Genomic DNA, 25774 nt, shown 5'->3' on the forward strand with positions numbered 1-25774 from the left:
GATTTAACATAAGATTTTTGTGTTTTGCATAACTTTAGAATGGCAGCAATTTAATGTGGAACTAGTAACAATTTAAAATTCACTAACACTTTCTAATAAATCCTAATAACACAATAACTTAGTTAAAATTTAGTAAGATTCTCTACTTACACACACACACACAGATAGAGACATAGAGACCTATAAAGAAATACATAAATACACAAAGGTGTACCTGTTAAAAATTCCCCTTGAGTTCAGTGAAAGACTCACATCAAATGTCTTTGCACTTCTCAATGGGTGAGGGTGGGGATTCAGCCCGGGTCTCATTGTCAGTCTTCAGCGATGGTCCCCTGGCTTTTGCCAACTTGAGAGTTCGCAAGTTCTGAGAAGCATCGCGTTCAGAAGGAGATGCTGGTCCCAGCCCGCTGTGGTCCAGGAGAGCTCAAAGGGTTTCACTGAGAACCGCTGTTTATAGGGTCGGGAGGTGATTGACATTAGGCATCAGTAAATTTTCATCCTTGCCACAAATCATTTGCTGGTAATTGCTAGAATTCTCAAAATTCCAGTGACACTGGTACTGATCTGTCCAACTCACAATTAGACAAAATATGTTCTGGGGCTGTCAGAGAAGGTTTAGTTACTCCCGCAACTGATAGTCCTGAGATGGTCAGTACCAGTCTCTGCCTTAGCTATGCAGGAGTGCTTGGCACAGTTAAGGGGCCCTCAACTGCCAAACTCTCTGCTCAAAGGCCAAGGCTTATCAAGACTTCCAGGTGCAAAGGCGGGGGGAAGAAATGCACCCCCACAATCCACCTCATGACTAAAGTCAATCCATCTCTTTCTCACAGAGTGACCATGTGGTCGCTTCTTGCCTCTGTGCCTGTAAACAGAGCAATGTTATATTCCAGTTGTAATTTGAGGGAAACTTTTATGTTAGGTATTAAAGAACATTATATACACGAGGAGGTTCTTGTAATAGCATAATGTGCCAAGTGCCAAGTTTTGATGTATAGAATAATGTTTGACAATGAACACAGTATAACAGGAGCTGATTGAATCACAATGGGATGTAGTATCCGGTTCAGGGTTCGCATTGCAGTTAGAGACCATCCAAATAGAGTGTCCCACCAGTGATGTTCGCCATCTTTCTTCATTCTTTCCATGACATGGTGTATCTCTTTCGCATCAGTGATTAGAGTTTTGTGTCCATTGTTTCAGATGCATTCTAGCAGTTGACATAGGTCATTGTGTTGTAGTAGTTTCTTCACCAATGTAAAATTCATTCTGATGGGGTTAGGCAATAAATCTTGACTCAATGTATAATTAGATTGTAACAATTGATAAGATGTGATAGGAGCTGAATAATTAAAATCATATCCCATAAGTTTGGTACTAGCACAGTTTCAGGGGTTTCATTGGGGTGTACTTTAAAGTGACAAACATTTTGCTCAGTATCAAAACAATTGTCTTAAGCCTTGTTGATATTACTTTCACAGATAAATCTCTGTTGTTCCCGTACCACACATGCATCAACATCGACAGTTTGCCATTTGTTTCGGTTTTGTTGGGCCCATATTCTCTGTCCTAACGGATAGAGTACGGTTCTGTGGTGATTTAATCCCAGCGCAATGATTGGGTATATGGTGTATACGAAAGCATTGTGCATTGTCAGAACAAAAGCTGTGGCTTTACTGTTGGTGGAGTCATAAGTAAAATTACCTAGATGCCATCAGGATTGAAATTCCTTTTCAAATTTGGTTAATGCAAATTTGCGTTATCCCAGATTATCTTTCAAATTCCAGTGGGTAAGGTTCCTCCTTCTCCTTCTCTAATAATAGCTGCTACTGTAGACTGTATCCATAATTGTGCTTGGATACAACTCAAGGAAAATGAGGTTGCCTTGTGTTGCTCCAATGGCATTTATAATTGATGATAATTTTCTTCTATGTGTTCCCAATGAGGTAGAATGTTTTGTAAGAGCCATTGACTTGCTCCCAAAGCCAATAAAGATTATTTTAGTGGGTGTTCTAATTTGTTTAGATCTTCAGTAGCTGCAATTAATTTGTTCATTAGGGCTTCGGCGTCTATGTTATTCAGTACTCCCAGTCTTGTTCCTAAGATACCGGTCACATCTCTTCTTGATCATTTTGGAGAGGTGAGGGTTCATCCATGCAACCATGCTAACCATCCTGTATAAGATGTGTTCAGGAATGGTGAGCGGGTAGGTTTAGTTGCAGAGATACTAACCTGCATTGACAGTTCCACTCATTTGAGAGACCATGGCAGGTTGAATAACATTGCTGTTGCCCTATGTTTTTAATTATGTAGGGACCAGTGTTATAAATGCGAGGAGTCAATTTGATAGGAGGTTGAGTTGGTGAATATGGACTCGTTAACACTTGCGAATTTGGAGAACGCTAAAATGAGGGCCACTGCTGTGGCTGCACCAACATGTCCCGCTGAAGCACAAAACAGGACTTTGGCCAGCTTAGCAGAGAAGATGGGCAAGGGGCAGAACCTGCCTGGAGGTTTTCTGGAGACTCAGGAGACAAAGGCTGCACCCTGGGCTTCCTTGTGCACCCTTGACCCCCTGCTGCAGCAGGGCAGGCGGTCCTGCTAGGTGGACCGAGGCTTGCTCTGCGCATGTGGACTGGTCATTTCCTAGCTGCGCAGGATGCCTTGGCCCACAGCCCCCTCCTAAGGAACAGGCAGCCAGGTGAGCATCAGGCTGGATAACCTCACCTGCCTTACTTATTCTCTTGCCTGCCTTTAGTGCAGGCAGGTCACTGCTGCTTTGTAGGTAACTCCAGCTTCTCCACGTCCACAGTACAACAGCTGTGCGCAAGTGAAACCCAACCCCTTTCTGAGGATGAGGGCAGAGGTGTCTTTTTATCCTTCAAAGCCAAGCTGGAGAAGGCTTCAGGCTACCTTGGGTGATTGGGCTGTGGCAGCTTGCTGCTGCTGCCATGCTTCTGGGGGAAGGGGAGGGGCTTTGGGGCCCCCAAAAAGAAGTACAGCTGGGGGAAGGAGGATCTTTCACTGCAAGAACTAAGTCAGTCTGGCCCACAGCCAGCCCTTGGGGTTGCCCAGAAAGGAGGGGTGAGGTGAATGTCTGATGTGCTGCAAGAAGGTACTCTCACCTGTCCTGTATTTGGTCTAATCACTTTCAGGTTATTACAAATTACGTTTAAAAAAAATTTTACACACTTTGTGTAAACTAATAAAACATATTTTTGAGGTTGTAATATCCTGTCTTCAGGCTGAAGCATGAGGCCATTCCCTAAGCAGGTATTTTTTTAATATCAAGAAAATAATTGGTGCTTTTTACAGTGTCTGTAAGTCAGAGCATGTCTCTCTTTTGATTTACGTAGATGAGAGAAAGGACTTACAGATGACGTTGTGTACCCAGCCTTACTGCCATCTCCACAGCTTTTCCAAAGTCTGTAGCTAGCCCAGATCAGTGTTTGTCTAAATGTGTTTGCAGCTATTTTAGCTAAACTCACACAACTTTGTGGGCACTTTTGTGTTCATCATTGTGAGGTTGTGGCTTCTGTTTCTGCACTGGACAGCTATTGGAGAGGTACCCAGAGGCCTGATGGTCCTCTTGCTCTCTCATGCAAGGTGCAGTGCAAAAAGCCCTCAATACTTTGCTTGGGGAAAGGCACATAGTTTTGCTGGCACATAATCATGAAACAGGTCATGAAACTGTTCCACTGATACCCAGCTGGAAACCAGAATAACCTCCTGTAACTGTGCCAGCTGCTGGAGGAGCCAAGGGGTGATTTATTGTCACATTACCAAACCTGGTAGCAAGGAAAAGAGGTGTTTGGTTAAGGCACAGTGCTCAGCCTTCCCTGGGGTGGCAGGTCAGTGAATATTAATGCAGCAGTGTGGTCAAGATCTGATGGGCTCTTGGCCAAATGGCCAAGGTGGAGCTGCAGTAGACAGGCAGCCTGGGAGAACAGGTACGTGTGGTATCTTTCGTCTTTAATGCTCTTGAAAGGAAAAGCTGCCAGCCAGTCCCCTGTGGATGGGTACAACCTCCCAGGCAGCCAGGGATTGGATCTGCAGAGCTTGGGCCTCTTTGCTGTCCCAGTCATCTGCCTGCTGTGTGTTGTCATGCTGTTGGCAAAACACTCTGGTCCCCAGGGGCTGGGCTGCTGCCAGCCTCTCGGACATTGCTGTGTCTCACCTCGCATCAGCTTGCCCATAGACAGGACGTTCCCAGGGGTGTGCTTTGGAGGTACACTGAAATGAGACTCATGGGCTGGTGGGTTGGAGGAAGAAGGATTCCAGCTAGGGAGCCAGGGCTTGGCTGTGGGAGTGGAGCTGCATTTGTGATGCCATGAACCCCTAGAGGCAGATGGACACATGACACCCAGCTTCTGCTATGGTGCACTAAAATGTCACTAAAGGCTATTGAAATGAGACCTTGGTCACAGGAAGACACAGCCCCAAACCCTTCACGCACCTGTAAAAAAGCAGCTTGCTTTTGGCAGTGGTTGGAGATGGAGATTTGACAGGGCTGCAGATTGCAAGAGCTGTATTGAGCTACTAGCTGTGGATAGGAGAGCAATGTTAAAATGTGGATGAGGCCCTTGCTGCTGGCCCTCAGTTAGGGTTCCCTGTAGCACAGGCAGCACATGCAACACTGAGGCTCCTCCTTCTCTCTCTGCAGGAACATGACATTGAGACAGCTTTCGGAATGGTCCATGTCACCATGCGGGGCACACCCAAGGGGAACAGACCTGTCATCCTCACATACCATGACATTGGCCTCAACCGTAAGCCCTTGCATTCCCAGGACGCTGAAAAAGTGGTTGTTCACGGTATTTGCTTTTGAGTGTGGGGATCAGTGGAACTGGCCTGGAGCTGAGATGGGACAGGTCATTCCAGGGTAAAAAGATAAAGGTCTGCAGGAGAGAGAGCATGTGGCATGCCCCTGTCCATTCCAACAGCCTTTGAAAGGTAGGACCAAGGCAGAAAGGTGGAAGTAGGTCCACCACCAGCACCTGTAGTCCTCCAGCTGACTTGTGCTGTGCGGTAGAGCTGCCATCTGTTTCCTGGGTGCTGGGCAGGTGAGCAAGTCCCTTCTACAAGGCTGCAGAAGTAGTGTAATGTTTGTTTACACTCAGAGCTCAGTTGCTCTTTCCACGTGTCTTCCCACCCAATATATACTGTTATGTTCACACAGGTGCTCCTCAGTGTGTACTGTGAGTACCTGAGTGCTGCAAGGCACTATTTTCCTGGGCATGCATGCTGGGGTGTCATTTGTCTGCCTGCCCTCCAGTCGTGGCAGTTACTTTGCTTGGACTCGCTGCTGCGTTGCAGTCGGGGGGCACAGCAGCATGCGTCACCCAGCATCCACTGCCCTGCAGACACGGCAGGGGGGTTGGGCTCATGCAGGGGTGTGCCATGCTGTTTGGAGGGTGGATCACAATAAAACTTCAGGAAATGTCTAATTTCTTCTTTTTTGTTGCTGTAGACAAATCCTGTTTTAACGCATTCTTTAACTTTGAAGACATGCAAGAGATCACTCAGCATTTTGCTGTGTGCCACGTGGATGCACCAGGCCAGCAGGAAGGAGCTCCCCCATTCCCATCTGGGTAAGAGCTCTGCAGAGACCTTTGTTGATTCAGATGTGGTCTGGACTGCAGTCTGGACTGAGCACCCAGTTTAAGCCAACTGGGACTGCCAGGCTGAGTATAGTGGGAGGCAGCTTTCAGGAGCAGAGGAAATGGGAAGATGAGAAGGCTTCCCAAGGGACATTCAAGGAACCCTGCTATTACTGAGGCATGGGTAAAGCCATTGCTAGTGGTGAGTACTGGTACCAGCTTTCTGACTTGAGCATCAGCCCAGCACACTGCAGTCTAGCTGACATTCCTTGCTGTGTCTGTCCATCCTCCCACAGAATTCTGCCCAAAAACCCACAGCTCTGTGTTAGTCTTACTCTGAGGGATGGGATCCATGCAGTTGGCTGGAATATACAGCCATTGTAATATACAGCCATTGTATATACAGCCGTTTATACCATTGTAAAATAATCACCTAATGCGCATGCCTGTCAGATGTTCCTTGTCTCTCCTACCTTGGGTAGAACTGTGTTGAGCTGTATTTGGAGGTGCTTTGATTTCAGTTTCTCTTGCTTTTCAGGTACCAGTATCCCAGTATGGATGAACTGGCTGAAATGCTGCCCGCTGTTCTGACGCACCTGAAGTAAGTCTCTGAAAGGAAACGGGGTGAGCCAGCTGGATACAGCCATTCCAGCATCTACCTCTGTCTCTGCTTGCAACATCTGATATGCTCACTGAGTTGTCCCAAAAGGCCTGAGCATCTCCTAACCTGTGTAACCGTGTCCGGTTCTTATGCTGGGAATATTGTGTGCCACGTAAGACAATTTATGGCTGCTGCATCATTGCTGGATCGTTTTGAAAATGAACCATAAGTGAACAGCTGGATGCAGAGAGGGGAAAGGCTTTGCCTCTAGGGATGCTTCGGCTGTGAGCTTAAGTTAGCCTTGCTGATTGTGAAATGCCTGTATTTCAGCCTGAGAAGCTTCATTGGGATTGGACTGGGAGCTGGCGCTTATGTCCTCAGCAGGTGTGCAGTAAGTATCTCTTCATTTCCTTGTGACTTATGTGAGCTGTGGTCTTCCGCTGGCCAAACAGACCATTTATGGGGCACGGGCAAAGTAGCAGTAATTACAGTAGGCCTGCAGGGAGCCATGCGAGAGCTACTTCACATCCAGATGGTTAATTGGAGCAGCCAAAGTTACTCTGAAGCTATGCCAGACATGGAAAGATTGTAATGTCATGTCTCTGAGTCAGCAGATCCCATCCTGGCTGATAGGAATATCCAGCCTCTTGTCTTCACAAAGACTGTATGCTGTTTCCACTGTTTGTGACACCAAACAATTGATTTGGTGATGTGCTGTGAACCAGCACTGATGAGGAATGTGCTTTTTCACTTTGACAAGGGAGTGCTAGCTTTATCTTGGTACTTACTTCTACATTTCTTTCCAGTGGAGTGCTTAATAAGCATGTGAAATCAGTGGACATAGTTTAGCAGCCCAGGAATTTGCCTGAGTCTTTCAGAGAGAGTGTTAAAAAAAAAAAAAACAACCCACCAAAAACCAGAAGTCTGACATTTTCGGTAAAGTTTGCTTCAAGATGCTGAGTGTAGAGACTTGCCAATGATTTAAGCCATTATTGCTTATTAAAGCCACTTCACCATGCAGCTGCCCCTCCTACAAAAAGTTCTCTGGTTGTTCCCGTTTCCTCCTGTCAGGGTTGAGCCTGGGGCAAGTGTGAGGCACTGGTGTTTGCTCTGTTCCTTGCCTTTTGTATCTTGTGTAGTTTTCAGTCTTGCTAAAGAGGAGATCATGCAAATAAGCCTTTGTCCTCAGCTCAGTGAAGTGCCAGAAAGCCTTGGCCATGCTGCCTGGATTGCAGACAGTTTCCTGCTGAGGACAAAGTTGTTTCCTTCTGCTTAACCAGGGCTAATCTATACAATGGAGCAGAAGAGCTGCCATAAAATTTCAGCCTTGGAGTGAGCATAGAGCTCAAAGTTCTCTGGTTGTGTTAGATTGCTGGGTTTGTGTTTGCAAGCAGGTCTCAAAGTATTTTGTGCACGTGCTCCTCACACACACCCTGCAAGGTAAGCTGCAGGGTGCTGGGGATGCCAGGCTGGAGCAGGGGAAGGGGTGTCTGTGTGCTGGGGGCCCTTGGGTGAGCCAGGTGCCCCTGCAGCTGGAGCTTCCCAGGCCTCTGCTCAGGCTGCAGGTGTTTGCGGGGCCTCAGCAACAAGTCATGTACCATTTGGCCACATCTCCACCGGGTGAATGCTGCTCCCTTGAGGAGTGGAAGGAGGTGCTCTCCGGACAGAGGAGTTTTCCAGGTCCTGCCTGGAGGTGCCAGATGGGAGCAGAGAGAGTCACTGCTCACAGCACTGTAATACATGGGAACCTGAGCAGGACCTGTGGCTACACCAGATGCGTGGGTCACCAGAAGACACTGCTGAGGCCTGCTCAGGCTGCAGCTCAGGCTGTGCTGCTGCTGTCTCAGTCCCTCAGTGCCAACAACGGAATCGAGTAAGGTCTGGCTGGGAGCCAGCTTTGGGCCAGGCTCTGAAAAGGCCACTGGCAGCTGGCACAGAAGGAGCTCCCCAATTAGCCTTCATTTTACTCTGTCTTCCTTTTGCAAGAAGCTTTCCAGCTGCTGTGCCTGCCATTGACCAAGGTGTGGGCTGAATCATCCTTCTGAGTGTTCCTGTGCTCTCTCCCCACAGCTGAGCCACCCCGACCTAGTGGAGGGACTTGTTCTTATTAATGTTGATCCATGTGCAAAGGGCTGGATTGACTGGGCAGCATCCAAGGTGAGACTCTCCTCCGGCACATCTCCTTGCCACAGTGGTTAATGAACAGTGTGTAGTGTAAGAATAAAAAGGACAGAGTGCAGCAATTTGTCAGTTTATAGCAAAAACTGTACGATCTCATTTCTGTCCCTGCTGCGTTCTCAGTCTGGGTGTAGTACAGCCTCCACTGTAGGAGCAGGGGTGGGTGTGTTAATATGTGAATGAGAAATCCTGGTAAACTGCTTAGCTGCTGAGCACTCAGCTTTCTGCTGATTTAGTACTCATGCTTCCAGGCTTCATTTGGCTGAGGTTGAATGGATCTTTTAATTATTCTGTTGTTCTGGCCACTTGTAGTTATTCAGGGCTCCAAGTTTCTGGAGAGCTGTGTTGTATGTGCATAGGCTTCTTTGGAGCCTTGCACGCCCATCCCAAGCTTCAGGCATTTGTTTCTTATATGTCTTGAATAGTTTCTTTGTTGTTTTCTTTACTCTGAGGAGCTGCTTTGAAATTTGTAATGAAACTGCATTTTCCAGTTACTGTCCCTCTTCCTCATTCACGATCACTCTTCAGTTTTCAGGCTGGACAACCAATATAGTGGATATTGTCCTGGCGCATCATTTTGGCCATGTAAGTATCCAGCAGGTGATAATGTTGCCTGTGCAACTGTACATGGAGCTATAACTTCTGTATGTACCTGCTCTGAAATAGCTCTGGTCCATCAAGTAAGGGTTTCAACAGATAGTACTATCTTCTCTGTGTGGCAGGCTCACACCAGGGCTCTGCACACTGCAGGGAGCATGTGCATCCTCACATTTACTCTGTCTCCAGACATGTTAAGGAAGTAGCATCCCACACACTAGTGCTAGAACTCCTGTCTGTGGTGCCCAGGCAACTGTCTGCAGAAAAAAGTGGGAGCCAGTTCTCTGTAGCCAGCATGGAAACATTTGGGCTGTGGATAGAGCACATACCAGCTGGGAGTTGACAGTGGGATATTCTATGCATCCAGATGTTGAAGTGCTGCATTCTGCTCTTCGTCTTCCCCTTCAGTTTCAGCAGAGGCAAAACAGCCCCTCCTGAAAACTTTGGATACAGCAAGGCCTTCTGTTTGGGATTTGCTGGCTCCCAACCACCAAGCTTACTGGGCAACTGAAAGAGTCTGTGCCTCATGCACACTATGACGTGCAGCAGATCGGTCCCTGACTGAAGCCCTTCTGCAACAGCACACATCAGCACTGCTTCCTCCTGCTTAGAGCACATTCTGTTCTCTCCCTGCTTTCAGGCCCCTTCATTATATGTGTTGCTTCCTTGCATTCCCTTTTCTCTCTGTCTCTCTAGCTGTCATCAGAACGCAGTTTCTTTATAGAACTTGGTGTTGGGATTAAATTTTCCTTTGGTCTCAGTCTTGGGGCTTATCTATAAAGCTTTTCTTCTTTAACATTAAGCAAAAGTGGAAGACCTTCCTAAAACAGAGTGATTTGTATCTGTAATAAGTCTTACTGAGGCTTGGGAGCTAACTTAGCCCGTCTCAAGATACCTTTGTACTCCTACTGCAGCATGCCATTTGTAAAAGTGTAGTCACGTTACCAAGGTATGGCACATAACAGTCATGTCATAGAAACACTTAATGTAGCCTAGGCACTAATGCAGTCTGGCGTTGCTGCCTTCTGTGTTATTGTTCACAGGGGAACCATGTGTATGGAGGCAGTTTAATGCTTCAGTATTTTCATGAGTATCATTTCTTTACTTGTGAGAAAGGTGATGTTCCCTGTTTTTCAATTCTTCTGCTTTTGTACAGGATGAGCTGCAGGCAAATCTAGATTTGATCCAAACATACAGGCTTCATATCGCACAGGACATTAACCAAGATAACCTTCAGCTGTTCCTCACCTCATACAACAGGTACAGGATAACTTTTTGCCTGATAGATTGCTCCCATAGCTTCCCTGCTTAGTAGATTTGCTGCCATATGTATTATTCTCTTGGATATTATGTCATATAAACCTTTGTCCTAAGCCTAGTCTTCAGCCATCATCCTGATCCAAGCTCAGCCCTCATGCCTGGATGACCCTTCCACACCTCAGTAGATCCTCCCTCTAGGCACACAGAAAGCTTGCCGTGAGAACATGAGTCCTGATTTCTGGCAGTGACTGCTGAGGCTCCTGCTCATGGCATGACACAGGGAGAGATAACCTGTTGCCTGGGTGCTGGAGCAACGAGCACTCCTGGTTGAATTGTGTATGCTCCCACAATAACCAGTTTCCTCTGCTGAATTGATGGAGAATTGTTCTGTTTTGTCTTTCAGTCGTAGAGACCTGGAAATTGAGAGACCAGTTCTTGGCATCAATGAAAATACTGCAAAAACACTCCAGTAAGTTGCTCTGAATCAGCCTGTCTCAGTTACTTACTGTGCAGTCTCTTCAGCAGAAGAGCTGTTGCTGCTTCTCAGCAAGAGCCCCACAAGCCCAAGTGCTGGGGACAGTCCCAGGCTGTGGTGCAGTGCTGTCAGAATGGGGCAGAGAGCTATCTGGAAGCTCTTTCATTAAGAACACACTAAGATTCTTCAGAAGGCAGGGTCAGAGGAGTAAGTGACCCAGTAGTCACTGTATGTGCTGAGCTGTTAGTTTGGTTGTTTTGCACAAAAAATTAGAGAGACGGGGTTTTGTTTGTTGCCACTGACTGCCTGCCTTCACCTTGCTGAAAAAAGTTACCTGCACAATTCTTCCAGAGATGGCAGTGGGTTCTGAATGCAGAGAATGCAGTGGTGTTTTCCCACCTTAGCAGTGACTCATTCATCTGAGAGAGGATAGTCTGTGCCGGGTACAGCTGAGAAGGGACAGAAGCTGGAGAGCTAGTGATAATCAGGGTGGGAGAAGTAGAAGTAAATTTTCAGATTCCAAGCAAAAAGGCAAAAAGGGGCAAATTAGCTCTGTGTAGAGCACATGAAGACTCTGAGTTGCAGTGGTGAGGCAGGATGCCTGGGCTGGGCTAGACACTGCTGCCCAGGCTCTGCTCTTTGCTCCTTGGAAATTGGATGGACTTCTGCTTCTGCCAGTCCCAGGAATGTTAAAACATCCACAGCCAATCCCTCTAGATATTGTCTAACTTAAAAGAGGTGGATTTCCCTGCTTGGTCTCCAGGCAAAGCCAATCACGCTGCGCTCTGTCATGCAGACAGCTGTAAGCCACAGAGCACTGTCTGTCCATTCAAGTGACTCGCAGGGATCTGCAGACCCTTAAAATACTTCTTGTGGAATCATGGATCTCTGTGCCAGTAGACTTGAATATAGATCCTCTGTCTCCCTAGAGGTGGTACTCCACTGGCTCTGAGATCTGTGGCTCACAGCCTTTCTAGTCTAATTTTTGTCATCTAGTTAACACAAAAGTGGGGCCTCTAGCCACCCCTTTCGTACCTTGATCTGTAAATAAGTAGTGTAAATTCACAGCCACTTCATCAGTGACCTCTTGTTTATGTTTTACACATTGACTGTTAATTGTTCTTATAGAATTACAATACATATAAAAATGGTATGAAGACACAGATTTGCCAACAGGGGCTTTGATATCATGACATTTTTCAGTATATTCCCCAACATCTTTTGTGTTTTTTTCTAAAATCCAAACCAAAATACAGTGCTGAGCAGTAGCCAGCCTCAGAAGCATTAAACTCTGTTGCTTGTGGTTATTAAATTCCTAACAGACATTCATTTCAGAGAGCATGATCCCTTTTGCAGCCTGGGATGGTGTTTCTCCCAGCCCTAGGAACACTTTTAACATGTGTGCAACAGTAGTGGCAGTTGCTGTGCTTGGAGGGGACAGTATGGGGGTGCATGCAAGCCCTGGAGGATGTTTTGGTGCAACAAAATGACATGATGTTGTGGCAGATAGGGATTTTGCTGAGTGTTGTTAACGTTTCATGAGGCTGTTGGTTCACAGAGCTCACCCTTCTCAGAAGTTCCTTAGATGCACTATGAGTAACATCTCTGTTTTGGGTTTTGACCAGGTGCCCTGCCTTGCTAGTGGTTGGTGACAACTCACCTGCTGTGGAAGCAGTGGTACGTATACATGAACTCTTTCTCCTTATGACATTAACCCCACAAATCACTTACTTAGACAACCTGCCTCACTCAGCAGTGCTTTCACCTTGCCCAGAACTAGTCACAGAAAGTGGCTCTTTGTCCCAAGCTCTTTTCTAGTCCCTGTCAGCCACTAGTGGGAGAGCCAAGACTTGCAAGACTTAATGGCCCTGGAGGGCAGCTCTGAGGTGACGATGGCAGAATCTGAGTAAGAGTCCTTACGCCCAAGCATCTTGCTTGACAAGAGGTGCAGAGGACCCCTTTCAGGAACTTACATCTTTCCCTGAGCTCTGCCAGGCTGCTGCCTGGAGTTCAAGTCATGAATTACTGTTCTCTTGCTGTTGTACTTAGCCTACCTGGGGTTTAAAAATAAGCAGTTTGACTCCAATTCCTGTAGTGGGGCATCACATAAAGCTCTGCAAAACCATTGCGTCATAGGGAAGGCAACATTGAGAAGCATCTCCTTCCTGTTGTTCTCTGCAGACATCTATAACCCACTTCCCTCCCAGCACAGTGATACATGGGGCATGGCACAGTGCAGTGTGGTTGTGGTGGATGTTGCTCCTGTCCTTCCGACAGTGCTTGTAGGGAGACCAGGGGTTTGTGAACAAAAGAAGTTGTCTTAAGAAACCATGGAAGAGTGTAGGAGTCTCCTAAAGCAGTAGCTTGGACCTAGGAGCTGTGCATGGAGAACTGCTCTAGGGCTTTTTCCGGTCATGGCCTGTTGCCTTTTCATCGGTCTGTTTGGTCTGGAAGTCCAAGACATTCTCCAAGTTTTGACTTTGCTGGGATACTGTACCTGAGTATTCTCATTGCTTCCCAGCCACAGTGGCTGGGAGACGGGATAGGGTCTTCTGGATCTTGGCTTGCCTATCTGGCCGTCCAGGTTCCCAGTTCATGATAGTCTCCCATGCTGGGGTTGCTTTTCCTGTAGGGCCCCCAGCTATTTCCTTTTGCAGCAGCCTTTCAGAGGAGAGGAGGCTGTGGCCTCCCTGGTCTGGCCAGGGGATTGAGTGCTGCACTGCACAGAAGTCTCCTTCCCTCCCAGTCTTGCTGTCAGAGCCCAGAAGGTGCTCCAGGGTTTCATGGTGCATCCCCAAAACCAGGGGATGACTTCCCTTGAAGTCACGGCCACATCTTAGAACAGTGGCATTCTGTCACCACAAGGTCCCCTTGGACAGGAACACCTGCATTTCTGCCCTGGATCTTTCATTCTTTGTTCCCTTCCTACATGCTCTCTGCTTTCTTCCTCAGTCCTTCTTGGCCCCAGAGAAGTTCCCGTTGATGAAGATAGTCGTTGCCTCTGGTGCAGCTGCCTTGCATTTTACATCTGACTCTTCAAGTTTTCTGTCTGATATCATGTCCCTCTTTCCTCCTTTTATTTTAGGTTGAATGCAATTCACGTCTTGACCCAACCAAAACTACCCTTCTGAAGGTGAGTGCCACACCAGAATCATTCCAGCCTGCCCAAAGACATTATTTTTGCTGAGGCCAGCTCCACTTAGGTTTTTGCCTTCCTTACATTTAGCTTTAAGAAGTTTCTGGACAGTCATTCAGAGCTGTGTTCTCTCCTGCATGGAGCCAGACTTGGTAGAGAAGAGTTTGTCAGGGGGTTCCTGAATCCCTGCTTTATGGCCACTTCTCTGTTACTTTCAACCAGCTGGAAGACCTGCTGAGAGTTAGCAGTGGTGCCCTGCCTCCACCCTGCTCTCTGCCAGCAGCAACATCACTTTTTCTAGCTTTATACCAGTCCTTCCCATCCTCACCTATGGCCACCCACAGTGGGCTGGACAGCTGCTGTATAGAAGTGGAAAGTGACAAGTTTGGGAAGAGTGGCAGGAAGAGCTGGGACAGTGGGGGGTTACTCGTGGGTGTCTAGAGCATGGCCTGAGATTGCTTGGTAATGCGGCCTCCAAGGTGCTGGGTTCCTTCCGCAACAGGCTTCCAGAAGATGTATCACCAGGCCTTGCTTTGGCTTTAGGGACAAGATGGTACAAGTGTGCCTCATGTAGCAGTGCAGCCTGGTGCCACCAGCTCCAGTGGGGTGGGCAGTGCTGGCATGGTGCTGGGGTTGTCCTCCTGGGGTGGGAAGGATGGTCCAACCTCCCTTTTGTTTCCTGTTGCAGATGGCTGACTGTGGGGGCCTGCCCCAGGTGGTTCAGGTGAGAAATGCCTCCTGACTCTCCCATGCCATTTGAGTTATACAAAGTCCCTTGCTCTGCTCACACTAAAGCCACCCTTTCTGTTTCCTCAGCCTGGCAAGCTGACTGAAGCCTTCAAGTACTTTGTGCAGGGAATGGGCTACAGTAAGTGGCAAACACAATTTTCTGGTTTGGAGTGGGGTGGTTGTGAAGGGAATTCAGCCTTTCTGGTTCATCTGAGCCCACTGGCATCTGTGTCCCCACCCATGAGTTAGTGTGGTTGCCAGGAGATCCATCCACTCTGGAAAATTAACTAGTGTGCTAACAAGACTTAGTCGACCAATATTGTGCCCTGACATGTGTTTAATCCACACTGCAACTGCATTGGTGACCCCTTTTGGTTGCTGGTGTTGGTAAAACCTGTAAGTCCGTCTTTGTGCCAGTCCAGAAAAGCATGCTCCCAAGAACAGTAAATCTTCAGAAATCTTCTATGCATACCCTCTCCGGAGGGGAAGGACTTAGCCGTACAGCTTTACGGTTGTGGTGGGTACATGAGAGGTCTTTCCTTTCTCCTCAGACATACCTATTTCTTTCAGACTCTCACCAGGGGTAAGCGGTATCTCAGAATGAAACCCTCAGAATGGCAGAACAGAGAGCTGGGTGACTTCTGAGACACCCGGGGAGCCCAGAGGGAGCTGTGCTTTGATCCAGTGCATGCCCTGCCCTGTGGCTTTCTCCTTGTGCTTGGAGGCAGAAGACATGGTCTCCTCAATGCGTCAGGCTGACAGCTGTTTAGCTCCCCTGCCCTCGGTACTCCAGAGACTGGGGGACTTCAGGAGAAGGGCTTCTCAGTGCACTAAAGCAACTTGTCGCCATTGCAGGCACCTTGGTGCAGCTCTGTCTTGCCTAGCCAGGGGCCAGGGCTAGGGATTCCTTTCTGTGGATGATGAACCTTCAAAGCTGGAATTATGGGAGAGGTTGGTTGATGTGGCTGGTTAATGATTAAGCATGGCCACTGTGGCAGCTGTGAGATTCCCAGTGGTCTCCACAAGGCCGGAAGTTCTTTGCCACTGACTCATGAGTGTCAGGGCTCAGAAGAAGCTGTACTTTTCCTTAGAGCTATGTGTAGTTGACATGAATGTAGTAGGAAAATTGTGTTTTCCAAGGCTGGCCAGAAGAGCCTGGTCCTGCAGAGGAGGGTGTCATGTGAGAAGGCTCCCTCAGCCTCACAGCCTGAGAGCAATTTCAATGTTCACATCTCTTGTGTTCTGGTGTTAGTAAAGTCAGCAAGTGCTGTCATCAGAGCAAGGACTTCAGCAGCACTTTGGGGGCCAAATCTCTTGCAAATAGGTTGCGCAGCACTGGGGAAGGACAGGGGGTACTCTTCTGCTTCCAGAATTAGTAGGTAGTCCCAGAATGGTTTTCCCAACTTTGGTGGGCAAGACTGTGTTGCCATCGCTGAGCTTGACCAGCAAGGCTTCCTTTCTTGGGGAGAGCAAGAGGGAAGCAAATCAGCAGCTTGCCATTTCTAGAAATGCACAAGCCAGTTCCTCAACAGCTACTCTTGTGCCTTCTGCACAGTGGCTGAAACAGTTGGACCTGCTGACGCTGCACGTGGAAGGTAATGCCTTGCAGGAGGCTTGTAGCAGGAATCTGATGCTGTCAACTCAAGGAAAGACATGAATTTCTGTTCCATATCTGGAGTTACAGAGTATACCCCAGTTTCCCTGCCATAGGAAAATGACATCTCTGTTGAGCAGTTGTGGTGTGTGCAGTGGGGAGGTAGGGTCACCAGGTACATTGCAATTTCCAGACGAAGGCATTGAAGAGATCTGCATGGATTTTTGAGTCAGCTCGGCATCTCCCTGAGATGCTCATTAGCAGCTGTTTTGACAAATAGTGGGAGCTTTCAGTGTTTCAGTGCAGTGTGTGAGCTGGGAGTGGAAGGGAAAGTAGCTGGGGATCCCAGGAGCAGTGCAGCTGCTAGTCACACACCACAACTAATTGGCTCTTTCCTGTATTCATCCCTTTCCTTGTCTCATGTTGTTTCCAGTCCCTTATGTGCAGCTCAGCCACCTAAGCACTGAGTCAGGTACCTTCAACTGTGCATCCGCCTCGGCCCAAGTCTGTGTACTGAATTGAATGATTCTTCGGGTGCATTGCTCTGTCTCGGCATGTCCTGCTGGCCTGCTGCGGGCTAGGCTGATCCATTGTACAACGTGTATGCTGTGGGTTTTCACCTTTCATTTGTATTTTGTTGATTGTTGCATGACTTCAGCTCTGTGGTTTTCTAGAGTGATGAGACTGACTTTCAAAAGGTCATCTGTACAACAGCTGCCTTGGTTTGCACAGACACTCACCATGACTGCACTTGCAAATGATCAGTGACACTTCTGGCATTTGCTCACCTTGGACCTTTTGAAATTGGGCCTTAAACATTTTGCTTTAGACATGCAAAGACTTAATTTTGGTGGTGAAGAGTGAGTTTTCTTCCTGCGGGTACAGCTCTTTTTGTGCTTACCCAGTGACACATATCTGAGTGACTGTGATACGTGCCCTAGGAACTTCCTCCTTTTCTAAGTCCCACACTTGTTCTTTCTTGCAGTGCCAGCAGCTAGTATGACCAGGCTGATGCGCTCCCGTACTCACTCCTCCTCTAGCGTGGGCTCTGGCGAGAGCGTCCGCAGCCGGTCTCATACCAGCAATCATGGTGAAGGAAGTGCTGGAACCCCAGAAGGAATTGACCTCCAGGATGCACCTCAAACCATGGAAGTATCCTGTTAGGCAGGAGCCCCTCTTCTGGATTCAGACAACTCCACTCGCCCCACTGAACCCACTCAGAATCTAGCATTTCATCCAACATGGCATTAACTGTTCTCTCTAACCTGTGCATGCCCATCTGAGCTGCCACTTCCTTGGTAGTCTGTACTTGGCATTACTTTGGTCCTTTCTGTATGCCTTTGGCATCAGAACCTCTTTAAAACTTGTTAACATTCCGCAGTCTTAGTAAGTCATGTTACTGTACATGCTGACGCCATCTCCTGTCTGTGCTGTATATCAATCCAGATGACAGCTGTTGTCTCCCCTCTTCATTTAAATATAATTTCTGTGGCTTTGTGAGGTTTAGAATTGCTTTCTAGTTGTGCTTCTGCTAAAGGACCCTTGTGGTGCAGTTGGTATGGCATCTGTGGGATGTAGGAAAGCAAGACCATGATGATGTGGAACTCCAGGTGCTGGAGCAGGCTGTGCTCTTTGGCAGAGCTGTGCCTGGAGTGCAGAACCGACCAGAAGGTCTTTGTGTTCCCAGGACGCTTGGCATGCCAGGCAGCCATGGGGAAAACAGATGATCAGGAATACTGTCTTGGTCTCATCTCTGTATGTGTGTTAAGAAAGAGCAGAGTGATTTCTTACCTGAGCCTCCTGAAAGGGCAAAGCAATTAACAAGTAAACTTACACTAACCGAGGTGCACTATTAACCGAGTACAAGGGATTAAACTACAGCAGCCCTGGCTTCCAGACTGCCTCTGCTGAGCCTCCGCCTCTTCTGCAGAAGGGCCAGAGGCAGTTGACACCTAGTCACTGTTCTACTCCGGCACAGGTGAATCTTTAACATCAAGTAGGTTGTGAAATGGGCAGCAGTGCCCTGTGCCAGGTGGAGATCCAGCAATCATCTCCTGCACTGCCAGCTCTGCTTCCTGCTGCTGCCAGCCCCAGGCAAGGTGTCTGCACAGGGCATTAACTGAGGCTCAGGAAATACCAGTGAATGTAAATGACCCCAGCAGACGCACATTCGTGTGAGTCAGAGTCAGGTCAGAAGTGTTAGCAGTGAATGCCTCCGTGCAGCTACTATTTATTGTCTTTGTGGAATTCACAATTCTGCTGCCTTTTTACATCTGGCCAGGTCACAGAGGGCGGAGGCAAATGCCTGCTGTGTGCCAGCTGTTAATGGGAGAAAAAGGATGAGTGGTCAGGCTACTATAGGTCTCAATGGATGAGGAAAACATCCTTTCTTAGCTGTTGAGAAGTCCTGACTCACTGGGAGCCAGCTCCTCTGAGGGTCACACTCATGTTCTGCTCCATTTCAGGTAGGGAATGGGACTGGGAGGCTCTGCCTGAGAGGGACTTTGTACCAGTTATTAAATAAAGCTATAACTGAGTTTCATTGTTACCCTGTATGCTCGTGGTGTTTCTCTTGGCACGACCCGACACCCCTTCCGGTTTTGTCAGTTTTGGTGTCTCCTGCCGCAAGAGGCAAACTCTTTCCCGTGGAAGGGGCAGCACTGCCCACCTCTTTGCAAGAGGTGGGAACAGTGTGGTCGGGGGCTCCCGCGTCCCCTGGAAGAGGCTGTCTAAAGGCGCTGCAGAGCTGGCTTCTGCAAAAATGCAAAGAGAAACTTAGAGCATTGACAGCGGTGGAGACTAACCAAACAGATTTGCTGCAAAACAGGAACACCGCCAGAATTGCCTCCGAAGAAAGGCGAGCGCTAGGAACTGCCTTCCCTGGTGAACAGTGCTCTGCACCAGTGTGTTTTACAAGTGTAACACAAAGTAAACCTGTGACAGACTAGCCTGTGACAGCCCGTGACACGAACAGGCAGAGGGCAGTTTGGAAGGCAGCACGTCTGTTCGCACGTCTGCCCACTGCGCTGCAGCCAGGTGCAGGTGGAGCCACGCGCAGCAGCCAGGCGTTAACAACCGTTTCTTCATCTTCTGCTTTTCAGATCCAGCTTTTGCTTTCAAGTTTCAGAGGTCTCTTGTCATACTTTCACAGAAAGCTAGCTGGGACTGAAGAGGAGTTAAACGGTTGGTCACAGATTAGTCTTGGTCTCAGTGTCATGCCCAAGGGGGTGGACTCCTTCAGCCTCGTGTTTTGGGGAAGGTCTGTGCGGGAGAGGTTATTGCTGGAAGTGAGACAAAGTGTTTTCATTAATCACAAACTGACTGAAAAGTGAGAAATGGGAAAAATTGGCCAGCTGTGTTAATGAGTGGGTAGTGAAGTGACAAAAAGTGATTAAATGAACCAGAATATCAGTTTGGGTCCATAGAAGGCGGGAGGCTGTCAAAGAGACCAGGCCACCAGATACCACATGAAGTTCATGGCTGGAAGTGCTGGATGCAAAGCCATGTAGGCAAGAGAAGAGCTGATGTAGCGCTGTGCTTTACTGCCAACTGACTACACTGAGAAAGGATTCTTTGCGTTCCCTTATGAAAATGCAGCAATGGACCAAAAGAAAGGCAAACACAATTATTGAAATGACACTGGAATGAGTTAGAGGAAATGACACCACAGCAGGGGTTGGTGCGAGCTCACAAGTGCTCCTTACCGTGACGTGGAGCAGGAGAGCTCAGAGCTACAGGCTGCCCTTGGACAAGGAACCCAGGAGAGTAAAGAGATGAGAATTTTAGTAGTTTGGAAAGGGGATGATCAAGAAAAGAGTTTTGTTGCCATGGTGGTTCATAGGCATAAGCAAGGCAAGATTTGTAATGAGGGTTGTCATAGATTCTATTGCCCCACAGGTAACTGGAAAAAGTAAACTCGTTTTCACATAAGCAAGTACTTTTCCTAGTAAAAATACAAAAATCAAAGCTAAATAGAAGGTGAGAAATGAGTCGAATAAAGGACAAAATGCTTCTTTGTGTGGCAAGAGCAGTGCAAACCAAATCTGGGAGAAGAGCTGGAGCTTGGGACAGGCTTCCCTGGGCTGGGATCCCAAACTACACCAGTGCTGGTCCCACTAAGCTGGGTGTGAGCTGGACACCCTCGGGCTGGGAGGGACACGGCTGTGCATTTCCACACCTCGAGGGGCTACACCGAGGTTGGGGTCGGTCCCTGTAAAATACCGTCGTGTTTCTCCCTGGATATGCTGGCATGCCCGGGGAGCGGCTCGGCTGGGGTGGGCAGGCAGGTGGAGCCGGCGCTTTCCAGCTGTCCCGCACCATTAGGACTGGATCCCTAGTTGCTCAAAACCTTGGGACAAGCTCCCAAATCTTTGTGTTGGTAAAAGCGTGTGTCCTTTTCTTCAGCAGCACGAGGTGGGGCTCCCCCAGCGCAGCTCTGCTGAAGGATTGTCTGGGGTCACTGACAGAAAAGCACTTCTCACAGCCATGGGCTGAGTTGTCTGCCAGGCAGCTGCTCAGAAGCTGGAAGGTGCTGTATGTTCCCCGGAAAAGCGCAGTGCTTGCGGGAAGGCAGCTTCGCTCTGCTGACCTCAGCCCCGCAGCTCCAGCCATGGCGACAGGCAGCCCCTGCCCAGCCCGGAGCGTGCTGCACACTCACAACTGGACATGCTCCTTGGTGAAAGGTGATGGAGCCAAACTCTTCTTGGCAGTGCCAGATGATGGTGCAAGGAGTAAAAGCGAAAAATTTTGGTTTGGGAGGCTCACAACTGATACTGGGATTTTCCTAGTTTTTAAGCCAGGAGGGTGGAGCAGCCATGGGGTGAGGGATGGGGAGAGATGTCCATCCTCAGAGGTTTTCAAGATGGAGCCACAGCCAAGCTAGTGTAACTGGTGTCAGTCACGCATTGAAGAGGAAGCAGGACTGGGGCTGTCCGGGGCTCCTTCCCCCAAAAACCTCCATTATTTGATCTTAATTCCTGAAACAACCTGCAGCGCCAGTTGCTGGGGCTTGCTTTGTGTGTCCGTCCTCGTTGGATCCGAGGTGCATAAGCCAGCACGTTCTGCCGCCGCTGCCCACTCATGGCGTGGGGCTGCCCAGCAAGGGCTGGGGGAGGGCAGCTCCCAGGTGCATCCTGCAGCCGGAGAAACCCGTGAGCACATGTCCGCCGTGTCCGCCAGCCCTGCGTGCTGCATTCCCACCCATGTGTTAAGGCAAAGCCCCCTGGCCCAGCCCCCGTCCAGGTCGCAGAGGGGGACTGGGGGCCCCATTTTATTCACCAGCTCTAACCCATGAAGGTGCTGGGCGGGGCAGCGCTGGGCTCGGGGCAGCTGAGCCGCATTTGGGACCGGGCACGGCACACCAAGGGCTGTCCCTCACAACCCCGGGGACCCCAGTGGGGCTTCACCACCAGTTCCGAGAGCGAATGAATCTTCTCCAAAACATCACCAGCCCCTTGCAAGCCAGCAGCGCCCGAGCTCACAGCAGGTCCGCGGGCGGCTGCTTTCGCACCGTCACGGTGGTTTATGATTGACCAGACACGTTCAAGGGCACAGCATAAACAGCGGCCGGACGCTAAGCCGCGGCAGCGCGGCCGGGCCGGGCCGCCGCCGAACAGCCGCCCCGCGGCTGGGGCGCCGCGCCCCGCCCCGGAGGGCAGCGCAGGCGCCGCCGAGAGCAAATCGCAAGGCCTTTCCTCGGGGCGGGGGGGAGACGGGGCCAGAGGCTGCCCGCTGAGCCCGGCGGCGTTTGCGTTGAAAAGTGAGGTAATACCCGCAGGCGTTTGGGGAGATGGTCGGGGGGGATGGGTGTCCCACGACGCCCGGCTGGCACTCGGCTGGGTGGAGGCTGCTGCTGCATGGAGCTTGGAATGAGGATGGGGGTAGGGCTGGAACCGAGGATGAGGATGGGACGGAGACGAAGGTGGGGCTGTGCCTGCTCCCACACACAACCCAGCCAGGCACAGGCACAGCCGGCCTGGCAGTGCCGGGCGCGGAGCAGCGCTGTACTGGGGGGGCACCCGCACGTGGCTGTGCAGCACCCCCGCCACCGGCCCGCAGCCAGCACCACGCACCGTCCCGAGGGCAGCACGTGGCGAGGAGGCACCCCAGGACCCTGTGGGTCGTCCTGACTGGGGACGGCGCTTGCCCAGCCTCAACCAGAACCTCCAAGTTGTGGAGCTGGCTCTGCTCCCACTCTCATGTGCTGCCCATTCCTCCCTCCTACCCACCCCCAACTCCCATGCAATGACCACAGAGCCTTGAATACCCTCAGGGTTTTGCTTGGGCCCTGCGCTCCGTACCGAGGTCCCCCGAGGCGCACAGCTCAGCAACCTGTTGTCTGAGCAAAAAAGAGAAAACCCTGCTCCAGTGCGCGCGCACGTCACAGGAAACAGCGGCAGCCCACAGCCCCGGCTCCAGTGCCTCGCACCGCTCACCAGCAGCACTGCTGGGAGCAGCCCTGGCTCCAGCACCCAAAACCACCCAGCCCTAGAGCAGAGGGACGAGGGTGAATCAAGCAGGTCCTGCGAGGGCAGGGGTTGCCTTGCACGAGGGAGACTCACCGCGCCCGAGGGACCCTCTGCAACCTGGGTGCCCCGAGGACCCACCACGCTGGAGCAGCCCCCAGGGGGGCAGAGCCCAGCTGATGTCTGCCTGGCCCTGACAGCTCCTGCGTGATGGTAACAGCAGCGAGAGGCAGGTGAGTGGGGTTCACCCCCTGACAAGGGCAGCAGTGGGCCTGTGGGGGGCTCAGGCTGGGGAGAGTGTGTGGAATAGGGAACAGTGGGCTGGGGCGGGATGGCAGCACCCAGAGGGTGAGCATGGCAAGTTGCTGCCCACCATGGGGCACCATGGGGATATGGATGCCTTGTCCTGGGGAGGGCCCCAGCTGTGGCCACAAGTCCCCAGACACCCTCCAGAGTGGAGAGTGGTTTCCCCCAAGGGCTCCCTGGGGAGCTGCCCACCAGGCTGAGACCCAGCCCAGAGCCCTGCCCTGGCCCTGCCTTTCTTGGGAGCGATTGCACTGGCATCACCCTGCACAATGCCCTGTCCTGGGGCACAGGGTGGTAACTGCAACCCATGAGCCTGCATCGCAACACGGCTGTGCCATGGGGCTTGTGGCTCCACAGGGGGCCCGACGCCTCTGCCCGGGGCCCACAGTGCTGCTGGTGCCGGGCCTGAGCCTCTCCTTCCCACCCAGCCAGCAGCGGCCAAGGGCAGGGGCCAGGAGCGCATGCTGACCCCGAGCGATGGGGAGCCGGCCCACCCGGGAGAAGCCGCTCAACATCCCGCCAGCGGTTGCTGACACCATGCAGCCCCCACTGCCCACGCAGGCAGGTAAGTGCCTGGCAGCTGCCACCTTGGCCAGCATCCCCCAGTGCACGGTCCTCCCACCCCAGCTGGGGCTGGGTGGTGCCAGGCGAGCTCTGAGCCCCTTCACCCACAGCCTCCAGCAGCTTCCTGGCCCTCTGTGACTTCCCCTGCGGCGCAGGGGCGGCCGCTGTCCTGAGGATGGGAGAGCAGCTCCGCATCCTTGCTGAGTAAGTCCCAGCACCAAGCGAGCACTCCCGACCAGCGTGCAGCCTGTGGGGCCATGATGGTGGCACCCAACCTGGGGGTCCGCTCCCTGTGCGCAGCCGCCTCGGCCCCTCAGGATGGCTCATCCCCCTTCCCCTCAGGGATGGGGAGTGGTGGCTGGTGGCATCTGAGGTGTCCGGCAAGGAGTGCCACATCCCCAGCAGCTGCGTGGCCAAGGTCAGGCACAGGTAAATGCTGGGATGGGCCCCAGGGGACATGGCCTCAGCGCAGAGAGCCTGGGCAACCCCAACGCCAAACCCCGGCCAGCAAGCCAGGATGTCCTGCCCCATTTCTCTCCCTGGGCTCTGGAGGGGCATGGGGAGGTGTCACGGCGTGCCAGGGTGTCCTCAGGACATGCACTGCTGCACCCCAAGCTGTCCCCGCCAGCCCAGCCAGGGCAGGACAGGCCCTGGGCTGCTGGGTGTCCCCATGCAGCCGTGAGAGGCTCAGCCAGCGCCCACTGCCCGCGCAGGTGGCTCTACGAGGGCATCAGCCGGCAGAAGGCGGAGGAGCTGCTACTCCATCCAGGCAACCGCAGTGGGTCCTTCCTGATACGGGAGAGCCAAACCAGGCAAGGTGAGAGCCCTCAGGCCCTGCCTCCTGTACCCCTTCCCAGCTGTCCCCACTGGGGTGCCGAGTGGGGCCCTAGTGGGGCTGATCCTCACACAGAAGTTTCCTGGCTCCCCGCTTCGTGCTGAGCCTCTGCCATGGGGCCTCAAAAGCAAAAACCACCAGCAGGCTTCCTGCAGCTTTTGGTTAAGCAGAGAAGTGAAATGGCTCAGCCTCTGTAACAAAATGGGGCCCCCATCACGAGGAGGTGCTGAGGGGACCCCGCAAGGAGATCCTGCCCCATGCACGCAGCCCGGTGGCGAGAAGGGTGCTGTTGGCCGCCCCCCAGGGCAATAAAAGCCCCTGTGTGGGAGAGCGCAGGGCAGTGGGGCTGAGCGGGGTGGCTGCTGGTGGCAGTCTGGCCACATGTCCCTTACCCCGCGTCCTGGCAGGCTGCTACTCACTGTCGGTGCGCTGCGGCGAGCGCGCCAGCTGGGACTCGGTGACACACTACCGCATCCACCGCCTGGAGAACGGCTGGCTCTACATCTCGCCCCGGCTCACCTTCCCCACCCTGCACGACCTCGTGGACCACTACACTGGTAATGCCCTGCCATCCCCCCGGCACCCCCAGTCTGCGTGTGTGGGGGATGCCCCGCAGGGAGGGAGGGGGGGAAGGGTGGCAGCCGGTCCTCACCCGCCTGGGTGCTCCCGGGGGTTGGGGTGCCCGTGGGGGGCACCCAGCTGACGCTGCCGGCTCCCTGCCCAGAGTTCGGAGAGGGGCTGTGTTGCCCCCTCGGGGAGCCCTGCTCCATGGAAGGGGTGAGAGTGGCCCCGGTGCCTGTCATGCCCGCTGTCGTGAAGATGCCATCACTCAACTGGGACAAGATCAACAGGTAAGGAGAGCCAGGGAAGGGGCCAGGGCTGCCCCCACTCGGGGCTGCGGGCTGCCCGCTGACCGCCCCATCCGCCCTCGCACAGCTCCCTCCTGTTCTCGGAGGCTGCCTCCCCGCCAGAGGACTCTCCCATCAGCCTGGGCCTGCGGGAAGCCATCAGCTCCTACCTCCTCCTGACGGAGATGGCCGCCCCTGAGCAGGGCTGTGCGGGGAAGGGGGCGAAGAGCAGCTGAGGGCAGGGCTCCACTTGGCCACAGCCCCATGGCAGCCGCTTGGCCCTTGTTACAGCATTCACCTGGTTTCAGCCATGATCACTCGCTGATGCTGTGGGAGCCGTGGGCCTGGACACGGGACAGCTGAGACCAAGGTGGGGACAGGCAGGCACCCATGCTGGAGGAAGGGGCTGCCTGAGGACCCATCCTCCCCAAAGCCAGGCACCTTGGGATGTGATGTTTGAGCACCCCGAGCATCACCCAGCACCCACGGGCAGAGAAGGCAGGGCTGTACAGCCCCACGGCTGCAATGGGCCCCCATCCTATCTGTGCTCCCACAAGAACAGGGAAAGAGGATGCAAATGCCCAACAAGC

At 51.6% G+C, this 25774-nt stretch overlaps 2 protein-coding genes across 2 annotated transcripts in view; both read left to right on the plus strand.

Annotated features, from left to right (window-relative positions):
* NDRG3 (NDRG family member 3) overlaps nt 1-17331 on the plus strand; it is a gene marked incomplete at both ends in the record, with an annotated part of 36393 nt that extends 19062 nt beyond the window's left edge. Inside the window, 13 exons of the mRNA XM_082007059.1 lie at nt 4661-4766; nt 5468-5588; nt 6136-6198; nt 6529-6589; nt 8269-8355; nt 8905-8961; nt 10130-10233; nt 10637-10702; nt 12334-12385; nt 13794-13841; nt 14533-14568; nt 14661-14712; nt 17153-17331. Of these exons, the coding sequence (XP_081863185.1) occupies nt 4661-4766; nt 5468-5588; nt 6136-6198; nt 6529-6589; nt 8269-8355; nt 8905-8961; nt 10130-10233; nt 10637-10702; nt 12334-12385; nt 13794-13841; nt 14533-14568; nt 14661-14712; nt 17153-17331 (1032 nt within the window). The remainder of the gene's footprint in view (nt 1-4660; nt 4767-5467; nt 5589-6135; nt 6199-6528; nt 6590-8268; nt 8356-8904; nt 8962-10129; nt 10234-10636; nt 10703-12333; nt 12386-13793; nt 13842-14532; nt 14569-14660; nt 14713-17152) is intronic.
* Nucleotides 17332-23414: 6083 nt separating this feature from the next.
* SLA2 (Src like adaptor 2) lies at nt 23415-25420 on the plus strand (the record flags this gene model as incomplete). The annotated part of the gene is given in 7 exon segments (XM_082007202.1): nt 23415-23603; nt 23605-23705; nt 23844-23930; nt 24215-24318; nt 24744-24893; nt 25061-25187; nt 25273-25420. Coding segments are annotated over 7 exon segments (906 nt in total).
* Between the last annotated feature and the right edge of the window lie 354 nt (nt 25421-25774).

Source organism: Phaethon aethereus (genome assembly GCF_964289735.1).
Source record: "Phaethon aethereus genome assembly, chromosome: 16".
In the NCBI taxonomy this organism is placed as follows: domain Eukaryota; kingdom Metazoa; phylum Chordata; class Aves; order Phaethontiformes; family Phaethontidae; genus Phaethon; species Phaethon aethereus.